The sequence below is a fragment of the Pholcus phalangioides genome, unplaced genomic scaffold (assembly GCF_987345545.1).
Source record: "Pholcus phalangioides strain wild (caught in Gottingen) unplaced genomic scaffold, Ppha-v1.0 ptg000008l_1, whole genome shotgun sequence".
NCBI classification, from domain to species: Eukaryota; Metazoa; Arthropoda; class Arachnida; order Araneae; family Pholcidae; genus Pholcus; species Pholcus phalangioides.
Genome location: NW_028301601.1, coordinates 11,789,417 through 11,814,009, shown reverse-complemented (window position 1 = coordinate 11,814,009; position 24,593 = coordinate 11,789,417). Strand labels below are relative to the sequence as shown.

Sequence of the window (24,593 nt, the reverse complement as noted above, 5' to 3'; positions counted from 1 at the left end):
CCCTGGTCCAGATGGTGTTCCATTGAAGGTGTACAAACTCCTTCCAAATAAGGGGATTGAATTTCTGAATGCTTTTAATACCCTTTGGTCTTCATCGCTGGTGCCGCCGTCTTTTAAAGAAGGACGTATTATTTTTATTCCAAAGTCAGGAAAACCAACTACTGATCCGAAGAACTTTCGTCCTCTGACCCTTATAAACACTATTAGCAAAATCTTTGAGAGAATCATTCTTTTTAGGATCACCTGGATTGCATTACGATTTGAGCTCTTTCCAAAAAATTTTTATGGTTTTCGACCAAAAACTGGTGCTGAGATTTGCATGAAAGATATGGTGTCCTCTATTTCATATGCCCTCCAAAGGGGCTATACTAGCTACATTATTGCTCTAGATTTGAGAGCTGCTTATGATTCTGTGAGGCATGATTTGCTCATTGCCAAATTAGCCCGCTTGGGCTTTCATGGTAAATTTTTAACTTGGCTCTTTAATTATCTCTCGAACCGTAAACATGTCATTCATTGGAGGGGTTCCATATCTGGTGCCTTTGCTCCCAACTGCGGTCTTTTACAGGGTTCTACCCTCTCCCCAGTACTTTTCACCCTGTTCACATTAGATATAACCTCATATATTAATTCTGACATTAAGTTTTTTATGTATGCTGATGATATTTTCCTTCAGATGAATGCGTTAGATGGGAAGTATGCTGAGTTCAGATTGATGAACACCTTGCCTAACATTCTCAGATGGGCTGAAAATAGTGGATTGTGCATCTCTCTTTCCAAATCTCGTTTTTCTATTTTTTCACGGAGACGACCTCCATACTTTCCTTCTTTCAACATTAATGGCGAATCCATTCCGTTTGATCCGTACTTGAAAGTTCTGGGTGTTCATCTGGATTGTACTCTCACCTGGAAAAAACAATTATCATCTCTGCGTTCTAAGGGCACTCTATATTTAAACATTTGTCGCTCCATCTCTCACTCATCAAGAAATATTCCTTGCAAGTTCCTCAAACCTGTGCTAATGAGCATCATTGGAGGTACCATTGGTTACGGAGCTGTGGCCTGGTTTAATGCAGCCAAATCTTCTCTCACCAAGATAAACACAATCTATAACTCCTCGATGAGATCTATCTTAGGCCTCCCTACGTCAACTCGCATAGATAAACTCAGAACCATTCTCGCCCTACCCTCCTTTCAGGATTCCATTCTCTTCAGGATTGGGTTATCTTGTATTTCTGCCACAGCCTCTCCCACGCAGGGTCACTCTAACCATATAGATTCGGGTTTTTGTCGCCTCTCGCCATCTTTGGCTAGGAAAATATCACAGTTCAATAATACCATTGGTTTTTCCCACAGGTCCATGCTGCGTCCAATTTATTCTTTTTGGCCGTGGATACCCTCAAATATCTATTTCATATCGGAGGGTCTTAACTTTCAAAAAACTAAGTCTACCATCCCTTATCAAACAATATTCCAAGAGTACATTGAGTCTCTGCCGCTGAATGCTCATGTAATTGCTACGGATGCGTCTAAATCATCTCAAGTGGTTTGTGGAGCTTTCTGTTTGGTTACAAAAGTTATCAAGTCTTGGTTCATTAATAAAGACTCCTCAGTTTTCACTGCGGAGGCCCTTGCTATTACTTTAGGTCTTAGATCCTTCATTCAATCGTCTAATTCTTCAATATTCATATTTACGGATTCCAAATCAGTCATCATGGCTCTCGACAATTTCTCTATTCATTCATCTACGGTGACTCACCTACTGTATGCTCAACTGGTTCATACTAGTTCTTTGGTTAACAGCATATCACTAATCTGGGTCCCAAGTCATTCGGGCATTGCCATTAATGAAACTATTGACAATCATGTTCGTACTGTAGCTTCTACTACTGTTGATCTTCTACCTTCTAGCCTTTATGTAGAGGACATTCGTTCTCTTTACTATCGCCACTTCAAGGAAAATATTCGCAATGCTCTTTTCTTATCTATTCCTGAGTTTAGCTCCTTCTATAACTGCTGCCAGAACTTCTCCCCTTTGTTTTCGAATAGAAGGTTGGAATGTTTATTTTACAAACTTATTTGCAATAGAGCTCCCTTGAACGAATACCTACATCGTATTAAGAAAATGGCTAACCCTCTCTGTCTACAATGCAAGATTCCTGAAACTTCCTCTCACTTTTTGTTTTCTTGTATTAGGTTCTCCCAGGTTCGGTTCTCAACTTTTAATTCTCTTTCTCCACCAGTTAGGTGTTGGTCCGAGTTCTGTTCAGGCAGACCTGAGAACATTATCTGTTGCTTTGAGAGGTTTGTTACCCTTAGTCAACGATTTTCTTGAGTTTTTATTTCTTGTTTTTTTCTCTCCCCCTCTTTCTTTCTCTCGTTTGGTTTTTTGTCCTTTTCTACCTTGGTTGTTTGGTTTCATTTTTTGTTACCACACACTCATCCAGGGACTCCATGTCATCATATCATTTTAAAGCGGCTTAGCATCGTCCCCTAAGCCTGAAGACTTCTTCTCCATCTCATATAACATCTCCATCTGCGTTTGTTTCGTCTGGTTTGTGTTTTTTTTTTTTTTTTTTTTTTTTCTTTTTTTCATACCCTTCTGAAGAAGAAGGAAGAATGGAAATTGCTGAAATTTCTATGTGTTCTGTGATTGTTGAAAGCTCTTTCGTTAGTACATTTTTATAACATATTCTATGCTCTTGTGGAAGTTTCTTTCTCTAACAGGGGATGGCCCGAAGGCATAAAGCCCTGTATAATTGAAGAAGAAGAAGAAGAAGAAAATTTTAGACATTGTTTATAGTTTCGGCTATCAGAGGGCACTGCCTCCCATTGGATCTAAAATTCTATACAAAATGGTTTAAAAAATTTTAAGTTTCGGTATTACACTTATAAAAATGAATGTATGGTGTAAGAGGCCACCATATCTCGCCGGAAAGGTCTATATTAATTTGTTAAGGACCCGTAATAATCATTCAATGAGTAGGAACAATGGTACTGCAAATACTACAGTTGAGTATATTTAGATGGTTCCATTGAATACACAGCCTATATATATATTATTATGTCAAATTTGATTGTTTATATATATGTGCTTAGGCATTTGAAGAAATGTGGCTTTGACAAGGGGCTGTTTTGCAAGTGGGGCATTTGGCCAAGCCTCTAATTTAAACAACACTGAATAACCGAACATCTTTGGCACTAGTTCCAGTAGCTGTCCCTTTCCCCCCACATGTCAAATTCTAAGCCATGTGTGTATTCCGACATCCATTAGTTGAGAACAATTGAAATAAATTTTTGGATTAAAAATTAATAGTTAACCCCCCGTTATGACATCCTCCATTATGTTTTGCCAAACCCGCTCATCGCCAGAAATTTTCAGTGATCAAGTCTTCCATTTCTACACTTTACACGTATTAGACTGTGATTTGATATAATGCCAAACTCTTTACAGTGCCGAAGTTCTGTGAGATAAATGGTGGGGTTAAATCTGGGTTTGAGTGTACAACGAAATGAAAACAGAGCCACAGTATTCCATGAAACCCCGATCGAATGCGAAATTTAGACATTTCAAAGGTTGCCAATGGAAAATGCATCTCTAAAATTTTGTAATCGCTGAAGTTGAGACCTTGCGATCTATGAAAGATCCAACTGCGAACCTCTACGAAACCTTTTTGTGCACAGAGTGTTCATGAAAAAAGCTTGCAGAACTAGTCCCGTAGTGGCCGCAAAAATCAATTAATGTGAATGAAACTCAAGATATAGGTGTTTCAGAGCATGTGTAGTCAGGAATGAGATAAGAAACAAAAACCCATCTCTTGCGGTTACGTTCACAGCAAAAACATTTCGAGAAATTCAAATAGCTACACTCACTTTTATGCATTTCAGAGGAATAATTAGGGCATTAAAAAACCATGAATGATGGTAACTGAATGAAATGGTAACTATCATCATATACACTGGTGCAGAATGCAGGCAAAGAAAGAAGATCTCATCAAGGGTTCAGTGCGCAGGCGATCCGCCGGGGGTCTTTCCGTAGATCTGACAAAAGCCCTGTTCACATGTGCAAATATTGCGGTAGCATTGGGAGTTCTAGCACCCGCTTGATGACTTTTTTCCCTTCATAAGGAAGGAAATGAAGAGCAGGCATTGGTGAAAATTCTTGAAGCTGGTTTTAAACCTTATGTAAACAGAGCTTAAGATGCCCAACCAAGTGGTTAACATATCAACTCTTTTCTATGTCGGTGTCCTGTGCATTTATAGTGCTGCAGGTATTGTTTTTAACAGTATTCGTGTTTTTTTTAATGTGGTCATTATTTTTAAAAATGTGTAAAACTGAGTGTTGCTGTTTGAATTTTTCGAAATTTTGTTGCTTTTGCTGTAGGTGTAACTGCGAGAGATGGGTTTTTGTTTCTCATCTCATTCTTGAGCACGTGCTCTGAAACACATATATATCTCGAATTTCATTAGCATTAGTTAGTTTTTTTGTGGCCACTTGGGGGTGGGGATTGTATTTTTTCAAGTACAAAAGTAAAACTTTGATTAACTGTCTGTATCATTTAACCATCAGTTTCTGTTATCCATCATCATCTAAAACAAACTGCTGAGTAACAAGAAATAAACACACATCTTTAAAATTGTCCACGGATTACTTTTACACCCTACGGCAGGGGTTCTTAAACTTTTTCTACTCGCGGCACCCTATTTCCCTATTGAATACTTATCCACGAGTTTCACCGGCTCTTCAGAGCTGTTAAACAAAGGATATTTTCACAAAACCTTTGTCAGGGGCGCTGCGCTCAACAAAGGTTGTAGGTGTACAGTTTGAGAACCCCTGCCCTACGGTATAAATCTGGAAGTGACTGTACTGTATGATGGCGGAAGTGACTATTTATCGATGTAGAAGATTTGAGCATGATCTGGCACTCCCCAAACCCATCACTAACCAGTCGTTATTGTGTCGACTGGTTAGCGATGGGTTCGTTATTATTACATACTGGTCTCAGTCGCAATATAGTAACCTGTGTGTTGGAATAAATGTTTCGTTTCATCATGCCCTGATTAACTTTTTTGGCATAACGTTTTAATAGTGCTACTACTCTGTATTTTTAAGCTGTGTTTTGATTTCGCCACTTATATCTAGGACTAAAAAAGTAATTTTCGTCCCAAGTATGCAGTGAAATCAAGTTACTGTACATATATATGAAAGAGATTTATGTTATCCGTTACTGCCCCTGTCCGGACGGTGATGGTTAATCAAAGTTTTACTGTATGTAGTTTCATACTACTGTTGATATAACAATAAATTATTGCACAATGACCTCAAATTTGATAAGGCCAGTCTTCTAAAGCAGCGACGACATTTTCTGATAAGTGATTAGAAGCTGATTTTTTATTGTAGTTTCAGAAATTTCACTAATTAATGTTCACTTTGCTTTACGTAATATACCCTGGGAGTTGGCGAGGTGACCTCAAATAGGTGGCGAGCAAACATACACGATGAAATTACAACCAGAATAATTGTATCTGCAGAGAAACGAGTCTCTTACAGAGCTACTACACCATGCACAAATACAATGCCACAACAGGCAAAATGCCCAACGAAGTGGCTGAGAAACCAACTGTGGCCATATCGTTATATTGCAATTCGCTTCCATTAAATGGGTGGGAAATGAAGGCGCTATTCATGGTGGTCGCCTCAAGTTCGTTAGGGAAATTGCTTATCTACATCCTCCCTCTGGTTTGAACCTGGTACTGTGACAGTAACCTTCACTGTGGTAAAAGAGCATCTTACCACCACGCCACTCAGTGCTTACAGAGCTGGTCCTTCAAAGAAGTTTCAAAACTATAACTACTAAATAACATATGAACCATGTAAATTTTATTGGCAAAGCCCGAAATTGGCCAGTTTGCAAATTGGTATATTTCATTGAATATTGACCCGGCCAATGTTCGAATTTTAGGCTTTGGCCAGCCAGCTCACAAAGTGGGCTGAAATTCCTGGAAAGTCAGAAAAGAAAAGGCATGATTTGGGGTCAATTTTTTGTGATAATTATGTCCATGTTAGCTATAGCAACCCATCATATTGTAGTCACGATGCTGTAATAATTTTCCTCCCTTCAAAATTTGATAAAACTATATGGTTAAAATAAAAAATTCTCTCAAATTTCTCTCGTCACATGGATCTAATCCAATTCTCACACAACACGCTTAACTTTCACTAATAAAAATCTGACATACAATGGCTTATTAAAGTTGGTCGAGGTCCCGTGCACAAAAGAAAATATTAGGCCCCTTAAATTAGAGAAAAAGTGTGAAGTTTTTGTATTTTCAGGGCCCTTCAGAAGTCAGTGTGCCCTGTGCAGCCGCAGTTAAATCCGCCTCTGCTGACGTAGCTCCCATATTCAGGTGTGAAAATATTTGGCAGTTAAATGGTGACAGACAGAGTGGTGGACCATCAGGGAGGAAAAAAATAAAATCATTCAACCAGGAAATCGCTTTGCAAGGATTTATACGAATAGGGAATCGGAAGATAAGTGTTTGAGAGTGCCCACTGAGAGAGAAAGAAAGAATTTCATTTGCTTTAAATTTAATCGGAAGATATTATTGAGAGCTAAGATTTTTTTTAGTGAAATGGAAAATTGATCAGAAGGGAATTTATAGATTGATTTATTAGTAAATATATAAATGTGTGCCTCAAATTTTTAATTACAGTGGATCCCGCTTCTAATGTTTTTCAAAAACTGGGATAAAAACATTGTAAGTAGGAAAACACTTGAAACAGAAAATCTTAATGCAAATTACTTAGAGTTGGGAACATGAAAATAAGTCGCCATATTAAGTGGAAAAACATTCCAAATGGGAACCTTATAAGCGAGATCAATTGTATATTTGGTTTAGATTTGTTATATGTGCTACACAAAAGGAGAAATATCCAACATAATATCTGCTGGCTTGAAAGGCGTTATATTGGTCTTATCCGCAACCGTACTTTTTTCAAGATAATTTTTTTCGAGAGGGAACCACTTTCAATCAAAAGGGACCCCGATTTTTTGAATACCCTGGGTCGTGGTAAATTAGAGTACAGCGACATCTCTGCTACCTATGAGCCTGTCCTTCCATCAGTTTTACAAAAATCACTGTTCTCAGAACACTGAGGCTTGTTTTCGTTGGGAAACGCTAAGGTGACCCAGGGATGTGCGATAAAGCTTTCTTCACACACAGGGTATTGTATGCCCATACTGACTTGGCCTCTGACCGTGACGAGCGAAGTAAGGGTTCATTTTCCAAGGAGGGGAAACGAGGGGAAAAAACTCACTAAAATACTGCAAATGACACCGACTGAAAATACCAACCTTTTTCCTGTGACCTTTTTATCAAAAAGAAGATAAATGGAATCGCCCGTCGCGTGACATTTCATGACGCAGCCAGAGACCAACTCAGCATGGGTGCACAATACTCATCAGTTTTCTGGGCGACCATCAGGTGATGACAAAAAGAGCCAAGCTTTATTTTGGAGTGTTTTCGCAGTTTAAATGAAGTCACCTCATTACAATTATAAATACGAATGTGTGCGAATCAAAAGCGCATCAATTTGAAAAAGCATGCTAATGGTCAGCTTGTATAACTGACCAGTTCCGAACACTATTTTAAATGATGCATCATTATAGTTGATAGATTTTTTTTCAATTAATTAATTTATATTCAAATATGTGCTTTTGTTTTCCAGAACAAAGGGAGAAATATCCAACAGAATCTTCCGATAGCTGGCGTGAAAGATGTTATATTGGTCTCGTCCGCAAAGGGTGGAGTTGGGAAATCGACTATAGCAGGTCTGTAGTATAATCATGCTCAAATAACTCTTTTTGATAAGTAAAATTTTCACATGTGCGATTCTCCTCAAAGCACAGAGTTGAATCATTTTTGTCAGATACTATAACCAACGGGAATGACAAATAAAATGATTGAGATCCATCCTAAGTTTTGATGTATAGCTGGTGTCTTCAGTAGAAATTTTGCAATTTGAGGCAACTAATTTTTGTTGCCCCTTAGATACGACTGCCTGAAAAGAGTTTTTTTTCTTCGTGTCTGTTACCCTAATGAAGTTGTTCCCAAAGTGCAGATCGCAACACCCCCAGGGAAGAGGCAGATCATATTGATGATTCCCTAAAAGGAGATGGGAATGTAGGCAACTGGAAAAGGTATGGTTCGACTATTCGTAGAGGCCGCCGGCAGGGGGGACCACTTTCATTTCAGGGAGGCAGTCTGTCTGGAGCAGGGAGCAGTCTGTTGATCACATTGTGGGGGAGCGGGGGTTCTGAGTAGTCTGGATCAACACATGATGCTGATATTAAAGAATCCAAAGTGGCAGGTGTTCGAGCCTTTTTGTCATGAAGTTGATTGTAACTTAACATCTTGTTAACCTGCGGTCTGTGTCGCAACTAGCCAGACACTTCTTTTCACCTACAGGTTGTTCAGCGGACAGAATCGTGTGATAATGTCTGATTAAGTCAGACGCTAAATTGAGACTAGCTAATGTCAACAATGTTAACAACTATATGTTGTCGACATAAACATTTTATGACAGATTGCTTGTATATATATATATATATATATATACATATATATTTTTCTTATTTTCAGTGAATCTCGCTATTGCTGTCAGCCTTATTATGACGGTAAGTGTTGATATTTTGATCAATAAAACTCTAATTTAAGTTGGAAAAAAAGTATTGTAGGAATTTTATTATAGGAATATGCAAAAAAGAAACAATTATACAGGCATGGATCCAGGGTATGTTGGGGGGGGGGCTGACTTATGGTTTATTGATGGTCACTACTTAACCATAAAATACATGACAGATTCATTTTCCCATATTATCAGTATAAGGTTCTTTTGGGGGGGGGGGGGGAGCGATTGCCCTCACTGGATCTGCACCTGCAATCATGTTGAGTAGTGGTTCCCATGCCTCTGTGACAAATGTGAAAATTGTATGGACATTCTTGACAATTTGTGTGTTAAACTGTTTCAGAGAATCGCAGTGTTGAATTTGTTTCTTTCTTTCAAACTGAGCACTTCTCAGGTCTATCGCCATTGGCAATTTACTACCTAGTGAGTTATGCTGGGATGTACCTAACAGTCTGAATGTGTATCTAGTGTTGAGTCTGATTTTTCAGTGCTGCCATGTATATTTCAGAAGTGAAGTGTAGTGATTGAATATTTGTACTGTTTGTAGGTCTGTTGCTCTCTATGGCAAGACTTTTTAACAGGCAGATCTTCTCGCATTCGCGCTTCAAAGTTGGGAGTCATTGAAAACCAACTTCAGCCGTTCCACCACTGTGGCAGCTGTGGGGTTCGAACCCGGGTCCTCGCGATGCGAGGCAGTCACTTTGATCACTCAACCACCACAGCGGCTGACAATGTTGGTCGACCACAACAGTGGCTGACAGTGTTGGACTATTGCAGCATGTTAATGCACCCTTTCACACCACATGGTCAGTTAAATGGTAGTTTAACAATTCGGGTGTGGGAAAAATTTTTGTATATAGCTTGCTCAGATTCCTCACTAGGGCTGAACAAATCTATTGCCCGAAGCATGTAAAAGTTTCGACACTGGGCATGCACACACATACACACACCTTTTTTTCACCATATATCTGACGCAGGTTATGGGGCTTTCCAAGTTTCGGGCTTCCTTCCTTCCAATTTTTTTTGGGGGGGATTACACAGGCTATTTTAAGGTTTCAGAAGAGCATAAAGATAATCTCTCTGATGAAGTTTTTAACCTTCAAAAAGAATTTCAAATTCACAGAAGTAGATTGAAACACCATTTAAAGAATTTTTTCAATATTTTAACTTTTTTACAATTTTTGATCATCTTGTTCCACATATCCCCCGCAAGTGTGTCTTTTGTGGGGGGGCATCAGGATTTTACCAGATTCTTACTTGGGGCATCTTGGAAAAAAAGGTGCTCCTCTAGAAAAGCTACCAAGTTGTTTGAATTTCTACTCTATATACTCTGGGAGCGTGGTGGCCCAGGTCGATAAGATACTTGCCCAAAGTACGAAAGGATTTTTAGAGACACCACAAGTTCAATACCTGGTTCGTCCTTGTCAGAAACTTTCCTGACACAGGCTTACAACAGAAACGGTGACATGTTTGGGGAAAAAATATGTTCCCAAAGAATTTACTTGGAAAATCTGTTGCTTGTGTTTCTTTCCCCCAAAATGACTCACATGCTGAGAGTAAAATGTTTCCATTGCACCAAATTACAAAAAGAAACAAGTTTCGTTTTAGCTAGGAAAAGACAATATACATTAAGCACCCAGTGCCAATTGGGCTTCTCCGCAGTCCAATCAGCAAGATAGGCCATGTCCTGGATGACCATACTGTTCACTGAGTCTGTCAGTTTTTTGGCACAATTTCATATTTGAGTGTAGTTATGACTGGTCATTTTTACACCACTGTTTGGCAATAATTATTAACTTTGTGGTGATTGGCGACGTATTGCCAGATATCACATCTTTTTAAAGGGAACGAATCTCTATAATTCTACTTTCATTAATGTGAAAAATCTCCACTTTTTTTTTATCACTTTTAGTTTGTCCTCATGCTTTGAAGAATTTTTATCGAATTAGTGAATGTAATTTTTAATGTTTTTGCAGCCACTGTCACGTAATTGAAGCTTGGAAGAGAAGTTTTCTGGACATGTGTGTGAGTTTATTTTTCTTGATGCTTCCCCAACACCAGTGATTGGCATCATCAGGAAGTGTCCAAGTTGCATAACTGGATACTAATCTGTTTCTTGTTAGAGGTCCAACACTTTTCAACAGCTGACCGATCAATGATTGCAGCATTTACTTATGTTTTTCAGCCTGTCAATCACTGCTTGTTCCGATTGATTGTTGTTGATATTGAATTGTTGATGTCCTGTGAGTTGTACCTTTACGTCTTTGAACAAGGAGTGGTGAGCAATCCAATTGGCTGTCTCTTTGATTTGGTTGATGACCACAGAATGCAAAGGGTCTAATGTTTTTCAGAGCAGGAATTGACATCTTGCTGAGCTTTATCCTTCACAGCAGACTTAGACACCTTAGAACAGAGATCTTCAAATTTTTTTCTGGTCACGAGCACTGACTGTACCCCATCATTAAAAGAAGAGCACCTTTACGGTAAGTTTGACATACCAATGCATGCAATCAGGATGAGATTTCAGTCCTTGAATGCAATCAGTACAAAGTGCTCAATTGGAACGTTGATCAAGTGCTCGCGAGCACAAAATCGAACCCTAGCATCAAGCACTCTGAGTGCTTCCAAGCAAGGGGTTGAAGATGCCTGCCTTGAGGTCTGGAGAACATGTGCGGGTCAATCCATCACTGGAACCCCATTCACAAGGAACTATTCCCAGGTCAAATTTACATTGTGAAGGGGGGGGGGGGGAATGCATTTTCCTGTTGAAATTGAGCTGCGGAGCTATTTTGAGATTCAAAAAATGGAATTACAGTAGTCTCGCTTATCTGACATAAACAGGCCAGCAGAACGTCGGATAAGCAAAAATGTCAGAGAACAGAGAGGTGTTAAGAATCTGCATCATTATGCTGATTCCTGTAGCTTTTTCTTGTTGCTAAATGCATTATGAGTAAGCATTTTGCGATGGCAGATGCATTTACAACACTAAAGAATGTGATGAACTGTAGATTTAGATACATTCGCTTTACAGGAAAATATACTATTATCCTAAACTTATGGCCGTGTTACTTATTCTGCATAGAATCACACTTTTCTGGTATTTTGTCAACACAGGAGGACAACCTTTTAGTCTTTCTGGTGCCATACAGTCCCTTTAATTTCAAATAATTAGAAAAAAGTGCTTAGGATCGGCAAATTGACTTTGCAGTGGCTCGAAACAACTGCTTATTCCGATGTAATTCATCAGTTTTGTTTCGATCTTGAGCTGCTGAAGAATTTCCTCTACCCATTATAAAAAAACCTGAAATTGAATATGAGACAGAAAACTACTCAGTTTCCGATACAATAAAACTGCTTTTTTTAATTCCACTCTAATCTAGCAGCAAAGAGTCACTACACAAATGGGATGAAATTTGCACAACGGAGTGATAAACCTAAGTGGTTCTACCATTTTGGGACACTATTTAAGAGAGAGAATATTCAATAATTTTTTTTATCCTTTGAAATTTCAACAAATTTTTTTTTCTGAAAAAGATTTAATACAAGCTAGGTATGGGTGTTATACAGCAGCTCTTATCAGGATAAACTTATATGTAGGAAAAACTGAAAAATACAGGTCGCTCTATCATTTTGGGAAAAACTTTATATTATTGTAATTATCGCAAAAATTTAATGATGCAAAAAATTTATTTTCCTTCAGAGGAAGAGCGTAGGAATTCTAGACGCTGATGTATTTGGTCCGTCACTACCGAAATTGATGAATCTTGATGGGCAACCAGAGCTGACTAAAAGTAAGTGATTTTTTCAATATTGTTTAAGAAAATTTTAAAAACAACGCATCAAATCAGGAGATATTTATGAATACTGGGACAAAGTGACCTTTGGAAAGAACAGTTGTTTGCTTCCGATGATTGATGTGTATTATTAATCAGATATACACTTTTTTTGGCAGACAATATGATGAAGCCTCTTGAAAACTACGATATAAAATGGTACGTATTATTCATGCTTATGTAATAATACTAATATTTATATGAATTCTCTTTCTCCAAGAGCATCAACCTCCCTTCTGAAGGTTTACAGAAAATTCACCGAACAACAATTCATCAATGAAAATTTCACAGACTAACAATTCACCGACAACAGCTTCATATGAGTCAGTGAGCGAGGAATGACCGAGTGAATGAGTCAGTAAATGACACAGTAGTTATTAAATGAAAGAGTGGTTAGTGTTGGTGAGTGAGATCGACCTAGAGACAGAGAATGGGTGACTTGATCAGTGTAGAAAAGTACACTAGAAACCATTTAATACAAATTAAATATTTTTCGCACTGGACACAATCAAATCACTACCTTTGTTCAGTTGATACTGATTTTAGTGTTTCTTTGACTTCATCTTCACGAGGTTCGACTGAAAGTAATGAAGCTGTGATCTAGGGGCATAGTGAGCAACCCACTGGTAGACTGATGTGATCTAGTGAGTGAGGGAGTAACAGAATAAGTGGTCTAATGAATAAGTGTGTGATCTGGTGATTGAATGTGTGACAGAATGAGCAATCTAGTGAGTTGGTGATGAAATGAGTGACCTAGTAGTGAGTAAGCAAGTGACTGAGTGAGCAACCTATAGTGAGCAATTGAATGATCATTTATTCGTATTTTCATTCACGCTTGTCAAACTGTTGTCAGTAAATTTTCTGTTGGTGAATTTTCTTATCAGTTAATTGTTGCCTGTGAATTTTCCTAGCGGTGAATTGCTATCATGAATTTTTTGGACACACCTTCTGAAAGGTTCGAAATCATATAATTAATGTGAACCAGTGGGAATCTCATTCGAGTGTTTGCCAATCTTCGCTTTACATGTTTCTGTTCTTGCATGAAATCTATCTTAGGAGAGAGAGAAAGAGATTTAGAGGTCATGAATGTGCCTAATGAGACTTGCGAGAGCAAGTTAACAAAGTGGATTAAAAAAACAAACAAACATGATAATCGGAACCCAACTTTGCCTATTGGCAGTTTGATTTGTTTTCAATAATTTCTTTAATTTTCTCGACGAATTATAATCCTGATTCAGTTGTTCCTTCCTTAAGACATTAACTGACCGATCTGTAAATTTTGCAGATGGGTGTGATGCAAGGATAGAAAAACAGTAGAAATCATTTAATACAAATTAAATATTTTTCACACTGGACATAATCGAATCACTGCCTTTGTTCAGTTGATACTAATTTTAGTGTTTCTTCGGCTTCATCTTAATGAGATTTGACTGAATGTAATGAAGCTGTGATCTAGAGGGTATCTTGGTTTTTTTTAAATAATAATAACGTGATATTCACGCATTCCCAAGGGATCAGCATGATCCGTCCAGGGAATTTGTTAGTGTTAGTAAACATCCATGCCTGAACCGGGATTTGAACCCAGACCTGCACAGTGAGAGGCCAGCTCCCTAACCACTCGACTGCCAGGCGGCTTGTGTTAAGCTTATCTTTGCTTTGTTCTTAGGGGTGTGTGTGCACACTGTAACTTGTTGTGCTTGTGAGTATGTGATGACAAGCAATGTGCCAGGGTAGTCAGTGGCTTGTTACATCTACATAAATTGTTTTCTACATTCAGTTGTCCTTGAGTGGTTTGATGAAATTTTCATCAATTTGTACTTCACCATTCTGATGCACCCAAATTCAAAAAATTAATTTTTTTCCTGAAGAAAATTTCTTGCAGACTACATCAATGCCGCTCTGGTGGTGGAGTGGTCATCGTGACGGACTCACATTGCTAGGATCCATATTCAAACCTAACCGCCGCTTCCACAGTAGTGGTTGGCTGAAGTTGGTTTTCTGTGGTTCTCAACTTCAAGGTGCGAATGTGAGTCGATCATTCGTTAAAAAGTCTCGCCACCGAGAGCAACAGGCCTACAACAGTACAAATATTCAAACATCACACTACACCCAGAATTTGTAATATAGATGAAACCACTAAAAAAAATCCATACACAACACTATACATGCACTGAGACTATTAGGTACACATACTCACACTTCTGGCACAACTCAATCTGTAGTAAATTGCGCATAGCGATAGACCACGGTCGTGCTTGGTTTGAAAGAAAGAAAAGACAAATGACATCAAGGAAAAAACGCACATTCAAATTTTTCCATCTGAATATTTATTACTAGCTATAATACCTGGCGCTACCCGGGTTTTCTTCCATGAGGCTTTTTGGACCACGTGATATCTCCCTCTTTTTTTGAGGGACATACAAACCGAGTCCAAGTTAACCAATATGGTGACTTCCTGTGCAAATGATGAAAAAGACAAGTCTACACTCATGTCCATAAATTAAGGATAATTCAGAATCACACGGAAATCGAAATCTAAAGTAAAAATTTCACCTGTAGAATTATCACACACATCTGCAAGAATGATATGCAAATTTCAGGAAGCCACCACATGATGCCGATAGTACGTCACAATGACGAGAGTGTAAGAGGGGGGGGGGTATACAAGGAATGGTGGCAAAGAAGTGAAATTGTTCACAAAAGGCGCTCAGTGCCATAAGCGAATAGTTATGACACACAGGACGCATGTGGATGATTTTTACATGGTAGAATTATCGGCCGCCTGGAATGTGGGCGTACTCAGATGGAAGTATCCGAGGAACTTGGAATTGCCCAAAGTGTCATCTCTAGGCTTTGGCAACGATTCCAAGATAACGGAAATGTCAGTAGACGTTACAGTACAGGTCGCCCCCGAGTTACAACGCCGAATGAAGACTGGTATTTTGCAGTAACTGCCAAAAGAAGCAGACGGAGCACAGCATCCGACCTGTCTTGTCAGCTATCTGCAGCCACGGGTACCACAGTTTCAAGGCAAACCGTGTACAGACGTTTGGGAGATATTGGTCTATATGCTCGCAGGCCTGTCAGATGTGTTCCGCTCACGGCAACTCACTGTCGGCAGCGATTAGCCTGGAGTAGAGAACATGCAATGTGGACATCGTCACAGTGGGCTTGTGTGATGTTTTCCGACGAGTCCAGGGTCAGCTTGCAGTGTGATTCACGTTGGACTTTCATATGGAGAACGCCAGGTACCCGTTACCACCAAGACAACATCATTGAACGACACCGTTACGGTGGTGCAGCATTGCTCGTTTGGGGTGGAATTATACTGGGTTCCAGAACAGATCTGCATGTTCAAACCGGAACCATGAAAGCCAAAATTTATCGGGACATCATTCTGGAACAACATGTACGTTTGTTTAGGGGTGCCATGGGCGCAGAATTTGTGTTTATGGATGACAACGCCCGTCCTCACCGAGCAAACATCGTAAACGAATGCCTTGAATCTGAGGATATAACCCGTATGGAATGGCCAGCATTCTCACCTGACTTGAATCTGATAGAGCATGTGTGGGACATGCTTGGCCGACGAGTTGCAGCCCGTCAACCACCTCCTACATGTGTACCGGAACTTCGGAGAGCATTGCTTGCTGAGTGGAGCGATCTTCCCCAAGATCAGATCGATAATTTGATACTCAGCATGCCTAGGCGTTGTACAGACTGTATGTCATTGCATGGGAGACATACAATGTATTAACCATCATACCAACCATGTAATAGTAAGTTTTTGTAAAGGAGATATTTTTTACAATTGCTCCAGGGAGCAAAAATCGTAGTTTTTATGAATGGTATCATACATACACCATCGTTTTTGTTTAATAAATGGGCTTTATGAATAAGTAACGTTTGTTTTGTTTCTGAACCTTTATTTGCCTTAGCTGGCATTATCCTTAATTTATGGACATGAGTGTAGATTAAAGAAACGTAGAAATGAATAGTTATTTTTTTTTTCATTTTGATGGGCGTTAGGTATTTTGATTTTTATCCCCTTGAAGTTATCCATCTGCCTGTTTCTGCTTCAAAAAATGTTTAATTGAAGCTGTGGAATTTCGTTGATGTATTTTACGGGCCCATAATTAATTTTAAAACATTCTAAACTATATGAATTTATGCAGTCGAATATTAAAAGACAATACAGAGACGTTAATTTTCATGCTTGAGAAGATATAAATAAATGGTTGAAATCAATGTTATTGTATGGATATCCAACTCAAAAGTAGGTCCGGCTAATTATTTTATATTTAATTTGCTGGGCTTCATATATATATCTCTAAGCAAACTCAATATTTCAGAAATCAAGAATTTAATTCAATTTTTTAAATTATTGATGTGGCGGAAAACCCCCACTAAATTTTCGCATTTCTACAGTAAAATCAGCAATTTTAACACTGATTTCTATGGGGATCATACTTTGCGTGACCCTCAAAGTGATGCTGATGATGATTATGACATCCATTCAAAAAGTCTCATTACTGGGCAGAGCGGGAAAGTGATAAACCATTATAAAGGCATATACATGTCTGAAACACATCTCTAGGGAACCACGGTGTGCAGAAAATGATCAAATTGGGGAACCACGGTAACCAAAATAAACATTCCAAAAATGATTGTTGAGCCCCAGAAACCAAGGCCGTAGCGAGGGAGGTACTTTGGGGTCCAGTCCCCCCAAAATGCGAGAAAGGGAAAAAGATAGCCAAATGGTCCCCCCCCCCCCAAAAACGAAATTTCTGGCTATAGGTCAGCCAAAAACCCATTGTTGCCCGACATTTTTCGCTCATTTGCCAACCTCTGACAAACTTTTAAAGTAGCCTATCGTTCAAGTCGGGTCCCGTTTGGTATATATGCAAAATTTAGCAATGATCAATCTAAAATTGTGCTTTCAGGCAATTTTACATAGATATGAAAATATTAAATTATAAATCTAACAGTTTATCTATAATTAATTTCTTTCAACAATCTAGTATTTCCGACTGTGAATTTCTTAGAACACAGCACTTAAAAATTATAATATCACAAATAACGAGAAATTTTGCTATCTCTACAGTCTGGGAGTTTAAAACGGCTTGTTTCCACCTTCCCACACATCTAATTGTGTTGATGGCTCGAAAAGATGTAGGCAGTCCTTAATATGCATATACTGCCTTGCAGCGTCTATTCAGACACGTTCCCAACATCAATGAAAGATGAATCGCTTCAGTTGATCATGTAGGCGTCTCCTTGCCATCTTGAGCTATCGAGAACTGGAATTGCTACCACAAGCAGCATCAATTAACAGGAATTAGAGTGAAGATCCCGCACATCGTCCATCATGATATTAGTTCAACCATCTCCGCCAAGGTCCTATGAAATTAATATCACTGAAAGGCACAATGACAATTCAGTTAAATCATGTCGTTGAAATCTCGTATGATATTGAAAGAGCAGAGTTCACAATGACACTTGAATTTGTTATTGCAATGAAAACAATGATTGGTAGAAAGAGAGCTTGAGATCATAATTCAAATGCGGTACATACGTCCAGCCCCCAGCTGGATCGCCAGAACCAATCATCAAGGAAATCGCATCTCCGAAATGAACATATCTAACTACAGGAAAACCTAAAAACAAATTTACATAAACACAAGATAACGAAATATAGCAAGTTCTTAACTGTTCCATGCAATATTATGTATCATGAGATGGACTCCATATGGGATTCCCACTGGGGGGGGGGGGTCTATCCTCTCATGTTACAGTGTATGGCTATCACAAAATATTTCATTATGAGAAAAGCAATGCACACTAGGCAAAGATCAAAATTTGGACAACTCGCCAGTAGTGGGATCATCTAGAGACTTGATGTCGCACGGCGATTGCAACTGGTTAGTATATAGGCTTGGCGAAAAAAAAAAAAAAAGCAATAGTCAAGCATATTTATTTATTACTCCACGGTCACAGCGAGCAAGTAGCATATGCAGACTTGCCTTTAGAAATCCAAGCAATGCAATTATTAGTATTTTTTAGTATAGTGCATGACAATATGAATAAAATTATTTTGTGTCCATATGTCTGTATGTTATATGGAGAAAAGTGAATGAATGTTTGTTCACTTTGGTACATTTCAGCATGTCCATGGGCTTTTTGATAGACGAGACGTCTCCAGTTGTGTGGAGAGGATTAATGGTGATGTCAGCTATACAGAAACTTCTTCGGCAGGTATGATACCAAGATTTTTGCTATCTTTTACTCTGTATCTTCGCATTCATTTTATTATTCTTCACTAATATGGCAAGGTGTGATAATCCCTGTATTCGATACCAGGGGTTCTTATACAGTGCGACTCCAACCTTTGTCAGGGGTGCCGCAGATTGTTGACCTTGACAAAGGTTTGTCAAAAAAATAGTCTTTGTTAAACAGCTTTGGGGGAGCCAGTGGATCTCCTGAATAAGCATTTAATAGCGAAAACGAGCGCAGCAAGTGGAGAAAGTTTGAGAACCCGTTCTATACATCTATTATTTTTACTTCTGGTTTAGATGATAGATGGCAGCACTTTGAACACATAACACACATCTTATAGAGCACACACACCACATTTCTCGGCATGCAACCAGTTTATGAGAAATTCCTCATTGTAACGGTTTACTAGGTGCAGTAGTATCGCAAGAACCAGAAATATTTTATCGAACAGCATTCTATAATCGTTAATGTCTTTGTGATTGTGAACGATGACATTGGTGATAATTATTTTGACTGGGTTGAAAGAAAAATATTATCGCTTAATTCTATAGCTACTAAATTTGGGGGACTAAATTTTGGGAATGTTTGTTTGGGTTCGTATTCTGTTGCAAAACCATACAAAGATAAATATAAAACAGACTGGAATGCAAAGTAGGGATTTGTCATAAGTGAAGGTAAAATTGTATGGGGTTTTTTCCTGTTTGGAAAAATGTGACATCTCGCTAGCTAGTTATCACCAATGATGATTAGTAGATGATTGTCCAACAATAGGTGAAATTACGTACCGTCACTGCGCTTAGGGCTGTACATGGCCCCCACATCCTGGAGCAGGGCCCCCCAGGCTGGGATCTTTTGTGGGGCTTCCAGACAAAACTTTCACAGGTCCCTTTATAGTGAATTTATAGCATGAGAAAACAAAAAATGATGAGAATCGTCTTAGAGCCCTGCTGTCAGCCCCACCCTTGTAGGGGCTGTAACTAGGATTTTCCTGGGGGGGGGGGAGGCAAAAATATGATTTTTCTCTCTCTCCACCTGTGAAATTTGATGATTTTTACAGTAGTTTTTGTTTCCACCCTAAGAATTTACTGCCTAAGGTAGTTGTTCCTACTCCTTGTCCCTCCTTTATTTCTGGCCCTGACTACAGTCAAATGAAAACCAATATTGTCATGCTCAAGAAATAGGGCACACTTTTATGAAATGGGACACATGATTATCCAATAGACAAGTCACTGTGCCAATTTGAGAGCCAAAAAACTGAATTGATACTTGCTGTTTTGCTAATTTCTTTTCCTCCCACTAAAAAAAATTATTTCTCTTTGATTTGTAGCAATAATTTACTTTGTGCATGTAAAGAGTAATTGGAAGGGCTTGGGATATTGGGAGGGCTCAAGCCCATGCAATATTTCTATATGTGCTATGGAGATGATGGTAAATATATATATATATATACGTTGCTGTCGAAGTCTGAAGTGTGGCCATTTCACAAATTGGACAAGAGTTTTGGCCAAAGTCTGAATTGCAGAAATGATTCAGACTTTGGCCAGCCATTTTGCGAAGTGGCCGAAGATCCCTGCCAAAGCTCGATGTGTTGATGTAAGACGGTCTGGTAGGAGCCAAATCCATGCCTATATTTTTAGCAGCTGTATTGGATTAGCTCCATGTGACGAGAGAAAAAAAATATAAAAGTAATTCTAAAAACATTTTTTCTGCCAAATTTTGGGGAGTAAAAAAAGATTACAGCATCGTGACTGTGGTTTGATGGGTTGCCATAACTAATAATTATCACAAAAAGATACAGCAACTTGCAGGTGATCTAGAACATAGTTTCCCAACCTTTTTTGTCCCATCGCTCCCTTCTTCAGAAATTTTTTTCTCCCATCATCCCCCAACGCAATTTAACCCATAGAATCCTATGCTGTACTCATAGCTTCTACCGCCCCCTGGGGGGGGGGGGGGCGTTAATGCCCACGTTGGGAATCACTGATCTAGAATCATGTATTTTCTTATCAGACTTTGGCCAGGGATCACCGGCCACTTCATGAACTGCCAATTTTGGGCTTTGGCAGTGATATATATATATATATTGGGGAAAAGGTCAAGTCCCATGAGCTGGACACAAGTTTACCCCTCTTGCATGTGACATCATCTTGTAATAATTTTTTTTCTAAAAGTGGGGATTTCTTGCAATCACATTTGAGAGAGAATTTTTCGATATTCCAGGAGATGGAGTAGAAATTTTGAAGCCTTCCGGAAAATTTGGGAAACTTGGCAGCTGTGTAATTCAGATTTAAAAAACATCTAATATGAACAATATATGCAAAATATATCCAAATATAATTTTTCCTCCTCCCTGTCTAAGGTCAACTGGGGCGAACTAGATTATTTGTTCATCGATATGCCACCTGGTACAGGAGACACGCAGCTCTCGATCTGCCAGAGCATTCCAATATCAGGTAATTTCTGATAGTTAAATGCATATTATTTGCCTCTTCCGTTTCATCATTTCATGGTTCAGTTAATTGAAAACCTAAATTTAATGCTCATCTGTGAAAAAGAAAATCCACCTTTCTTTGCAGCTCATTCATTGCATTCTGATTTTAAGGAGCAGTCGTGGTCACAACGCCGCAGGATATCGCATTACTTGATGTCAGGCGAGGAGTGGAAATGTTTCGGAAGACGAACGTCAGAGTACTCGGCATCGTCCAGAATATGAATGTGTTCACGTGTCCCAAATGCGGGGAGAAAGCATCGATTTTTGGAACTGGTGGTGCCGAAAAACTAGCTGGAGAGCTTCAACTGGATGTTATTGGTGAGTTTCAAATTATTAGTCAGAACAACTGTAATGGCAGACTCTTTTGTTCATTGTGATAAAGCTTATTGGTCAATTTTAAAATCTGAGAATAATTCTTTCCTACTTTTTGAAAGAACCTTGATAAGAATGCATTATTTATTTCTCGATGGCTATACAAGAACTCATTACGTATCCTGTAATGATAACAGTATTATTATTAAAAAAACAATGATCTGCTTATATGTTTCTAATTTCAGGCGATATTCCATTGAGTCAGTCGATTTGCGAGAGTTCAGATTTAGGCCAGCCACCAGTGATATCTCATCCTGATAGCCCAGAGGTAACTTGATAAAATTTGCTATAATAATCTTTGTGATGGCAAATTTCTGATGTTGTATTATTTTTGTTGTCCCGAAATATCCATGTGGTAATCATTTGCCTTTCCAATGGTTTTTACGTAAGCAATATGATCAAAAACGTTCAATACAGAGAAAACTGACAAACTTTCTTCTCTTTAGAGAGATATAGATGGCTTTTTTCTCAGCCATAGATATCAAGGAAACAGTTATTTTCTTCTCTTTTTCAGCGACTCCCCCCACGAAAGTTAAAATGGTCTGCGTCCCTTCAAGGGAGTCTAATATTTTATTACACCAGTTAACCATTATAGGGCTGGGAGCTTCTTAAGTGCCTTTCAAACTGAGATTACTGTGGAATATGAACGTACCATGTAGTAGTATTCTTGGGAAAGAAAAAAAAATGTGGGTTCTTGGAGGGGAAAAAAAGGGACAAAAAGGGTTCTCAAAAAGGAAATCCGAAAATTTTCAGTGTGTTAGATTAGGGGCCATTCAAGTATTACGTAAGCAGATTTTCAGCCATTTTTGACCCCCTCCCCCCCTTGTCAGCAAAAGTCGACAAAACACTGACCCCCTCCCAGCAAAATTTTGTCAGCAGCTTAGAATATTTCATTTCATATCTTCAAAAAGGGGTGGTTGATGACGTAAGTAACCTTCAAACCTTTCCCCCCCCCCTCGTCGTCAAAAGTAAACAAATCCAAAACCCCTCCCCCCTCGATGCTGACAAAATACTTGAATGACCCCCTTATATGGTAACTTTTGGGATTCAGGGTTTTGAGACTACTGCAGCGGTTCCCAACCTGTGTTCTGTGTGCACTTTCCAGGGGCTCCATGGCCATTTGAGGAAAATGAAATCAATCAGTAAATTTGATAAATACGTAAAAAAAAAAAAAAAAAAGCCCAAAGGATTCCGCCATATTAATGTTGCAATTTGCCTCTCTCTGTTGATAGGGAAAACAAGAGATTTGAGTGACTTTGAACATGGCATGATTGCAGGCGGTTCCAGCATCTCCAAAGTCGCTAACCCCTTCTTGGCTTTTCTTATACAACAATGCCTTGAGTTTTCAAAGAATGGCAGCTAAGTCAAAAAACTTCCAGCAGAATAGTGGGTGGAAATTGCTCGTGAACAAAAGAGGTGCCAGTCGACTGAGACGCATTGTGTGCAGCAACAGAAGAGCTACAACACAACAGATTACAGTGCAATACAATTCGGGATCATAGCAAAGCATATCCCCTCTACAAGACGGATCTTTTAAAAAAAATAGTTTTAATAGCCGGAGACCAACAAGAGTCCCTTTGATTTCACTGCGGAAAACAGATTTTGTGGGCTATAGAATGGCAAAATTGGACACTTGATAAATGTAAGAACGTTGTCTGGTCTGACAAGTCAAAATTTCTTCTCCATGACATTGATGGCAGGATCTGTGTGTGATCAGTTTGAAAAAAAGCGCCATTAGACCACAAAAAAAAAAAAAAAAAACACATTTAACTCTGACGCCAAGTTTTGATCACCTTATACTTGAACTAATTTGATATTTTCGTGTGTATCATTTCAGGCCAAAGCTTACAGAGCACTCGCGGAGAAAGTTTTGCAAAAATGTGGTGCAACTAGTAGGTGAGAGGAGATGAATCATCATATATTTTGTGCTAGAACTTGGACAAAGAAGTGAGAAGAGTTTTTATATGATGACATAACGTGTTGCCATACTTTTCATTTCAATACTGATTAGAATACCTGTTGAAAGCAGAATAAAATTAGAATTGTTCTGAATTTAAGCTCATTTTCATATAATTCAGTGTGGTAAAGTGCGCTAGAAGCAGGGCTGCAACTAGGGGAGAGCAGGAGGGTCTTGTGCCCCGAACCAGAGGGGGCACAAATTTCATTCTGAAACCTCTTCTTCAATATTACGGGGGGGGGGGGGTCAAAATGCATGCTTGTCCTGGGTGACCAAGAATCTAGTTGCGGCCCTGGCTTGAAGTCAGATATGTAATAATATTTTAGTTTATTAAAATTTTATCTATATAGACCAGTGTTTCCCAAAGTGAGCAATATCGCCCCCTGGTGGATGATGGAATGGTCCAAGGGGGCGATAGAACCTACTGATTTAACATAGGATCCTATGGGTTTACGTGAGTTGGGGGGCGATGAGAGAAAAAAATTTCTGATGAAAGGGGCGATGGAACAAAAAGTTTGGGAGACTATGAACAGCGAATTAAAGATCGGAAAATTCTGGAAATTTGATTGGCAACTGCAACGATGAAGAGGGATCAAAAAGTTTGTGGACTATGGCCAAACTGTAATGACAAAAGTATTTAGCTTGAAGTTTCAGAAACGCATTCTGTCCTTTCCGGAATGGTTTTGCCCATTGAACAAGCCTGAACCGAGACTATGAATAGCAACGAATGTGTAACTTTTCACTGTAGGCTTTTGTGATGTTCACGTTAGCTGAAGTTTAAAATATAAGATAGGTTACTTTGGTCATTCACTTCAAAAAAGTAGCCAGATTTCAGATATTGGCAATGATAGATACAGTTGATGCTCGTTATAGCAATTGATGAGATTAATCATGTTTTCATATACAGGATTATGACTCAACTTCTTTACGATCATGGCCATTCTAAACACCACTGGAATGAATTCAAATAAGTTC

At 38.8% G+C, this 24,593-nt stretch overlaps 1 protein-coding gene across 1 annotated transcript; it reads left to right on the top strand.

Moving 5' to 3' along the window:
* Nucleotides 1-2,787: 2,787 nt before the first annotated feature.
* Nubpl (NUBP iron-sulfur cluster assembly factor, mitochondrial) lies at nt 2,788-23,713 on the top strand. The gene is made up of 10 exons (XM_089234187.1): nt 2,788-3,011; nt 7,730-7,832; nt 8,644-8,678; nt 12,390-12,480; nt 12,642-12,681; nt 18,687-18,777; nt 21,158-21,251; nt 21,401-21,607; nt 21,847-21,929; nt 23,499-23,713. Exons 1-10 carry the CDS (start codon nt 2,898-2,900, stop codon nt 23,559-23,561), a joined length of 921 nt encoding a protein of 306 aa, XP_089090313.1. The 5' UTR covers nt 2,788-2,897; the 3' UTR covers nt 23,562-23,713.
* The last annotated feature ends 880 nt before the right edge of the window (nt 23,714-24,593 follow it).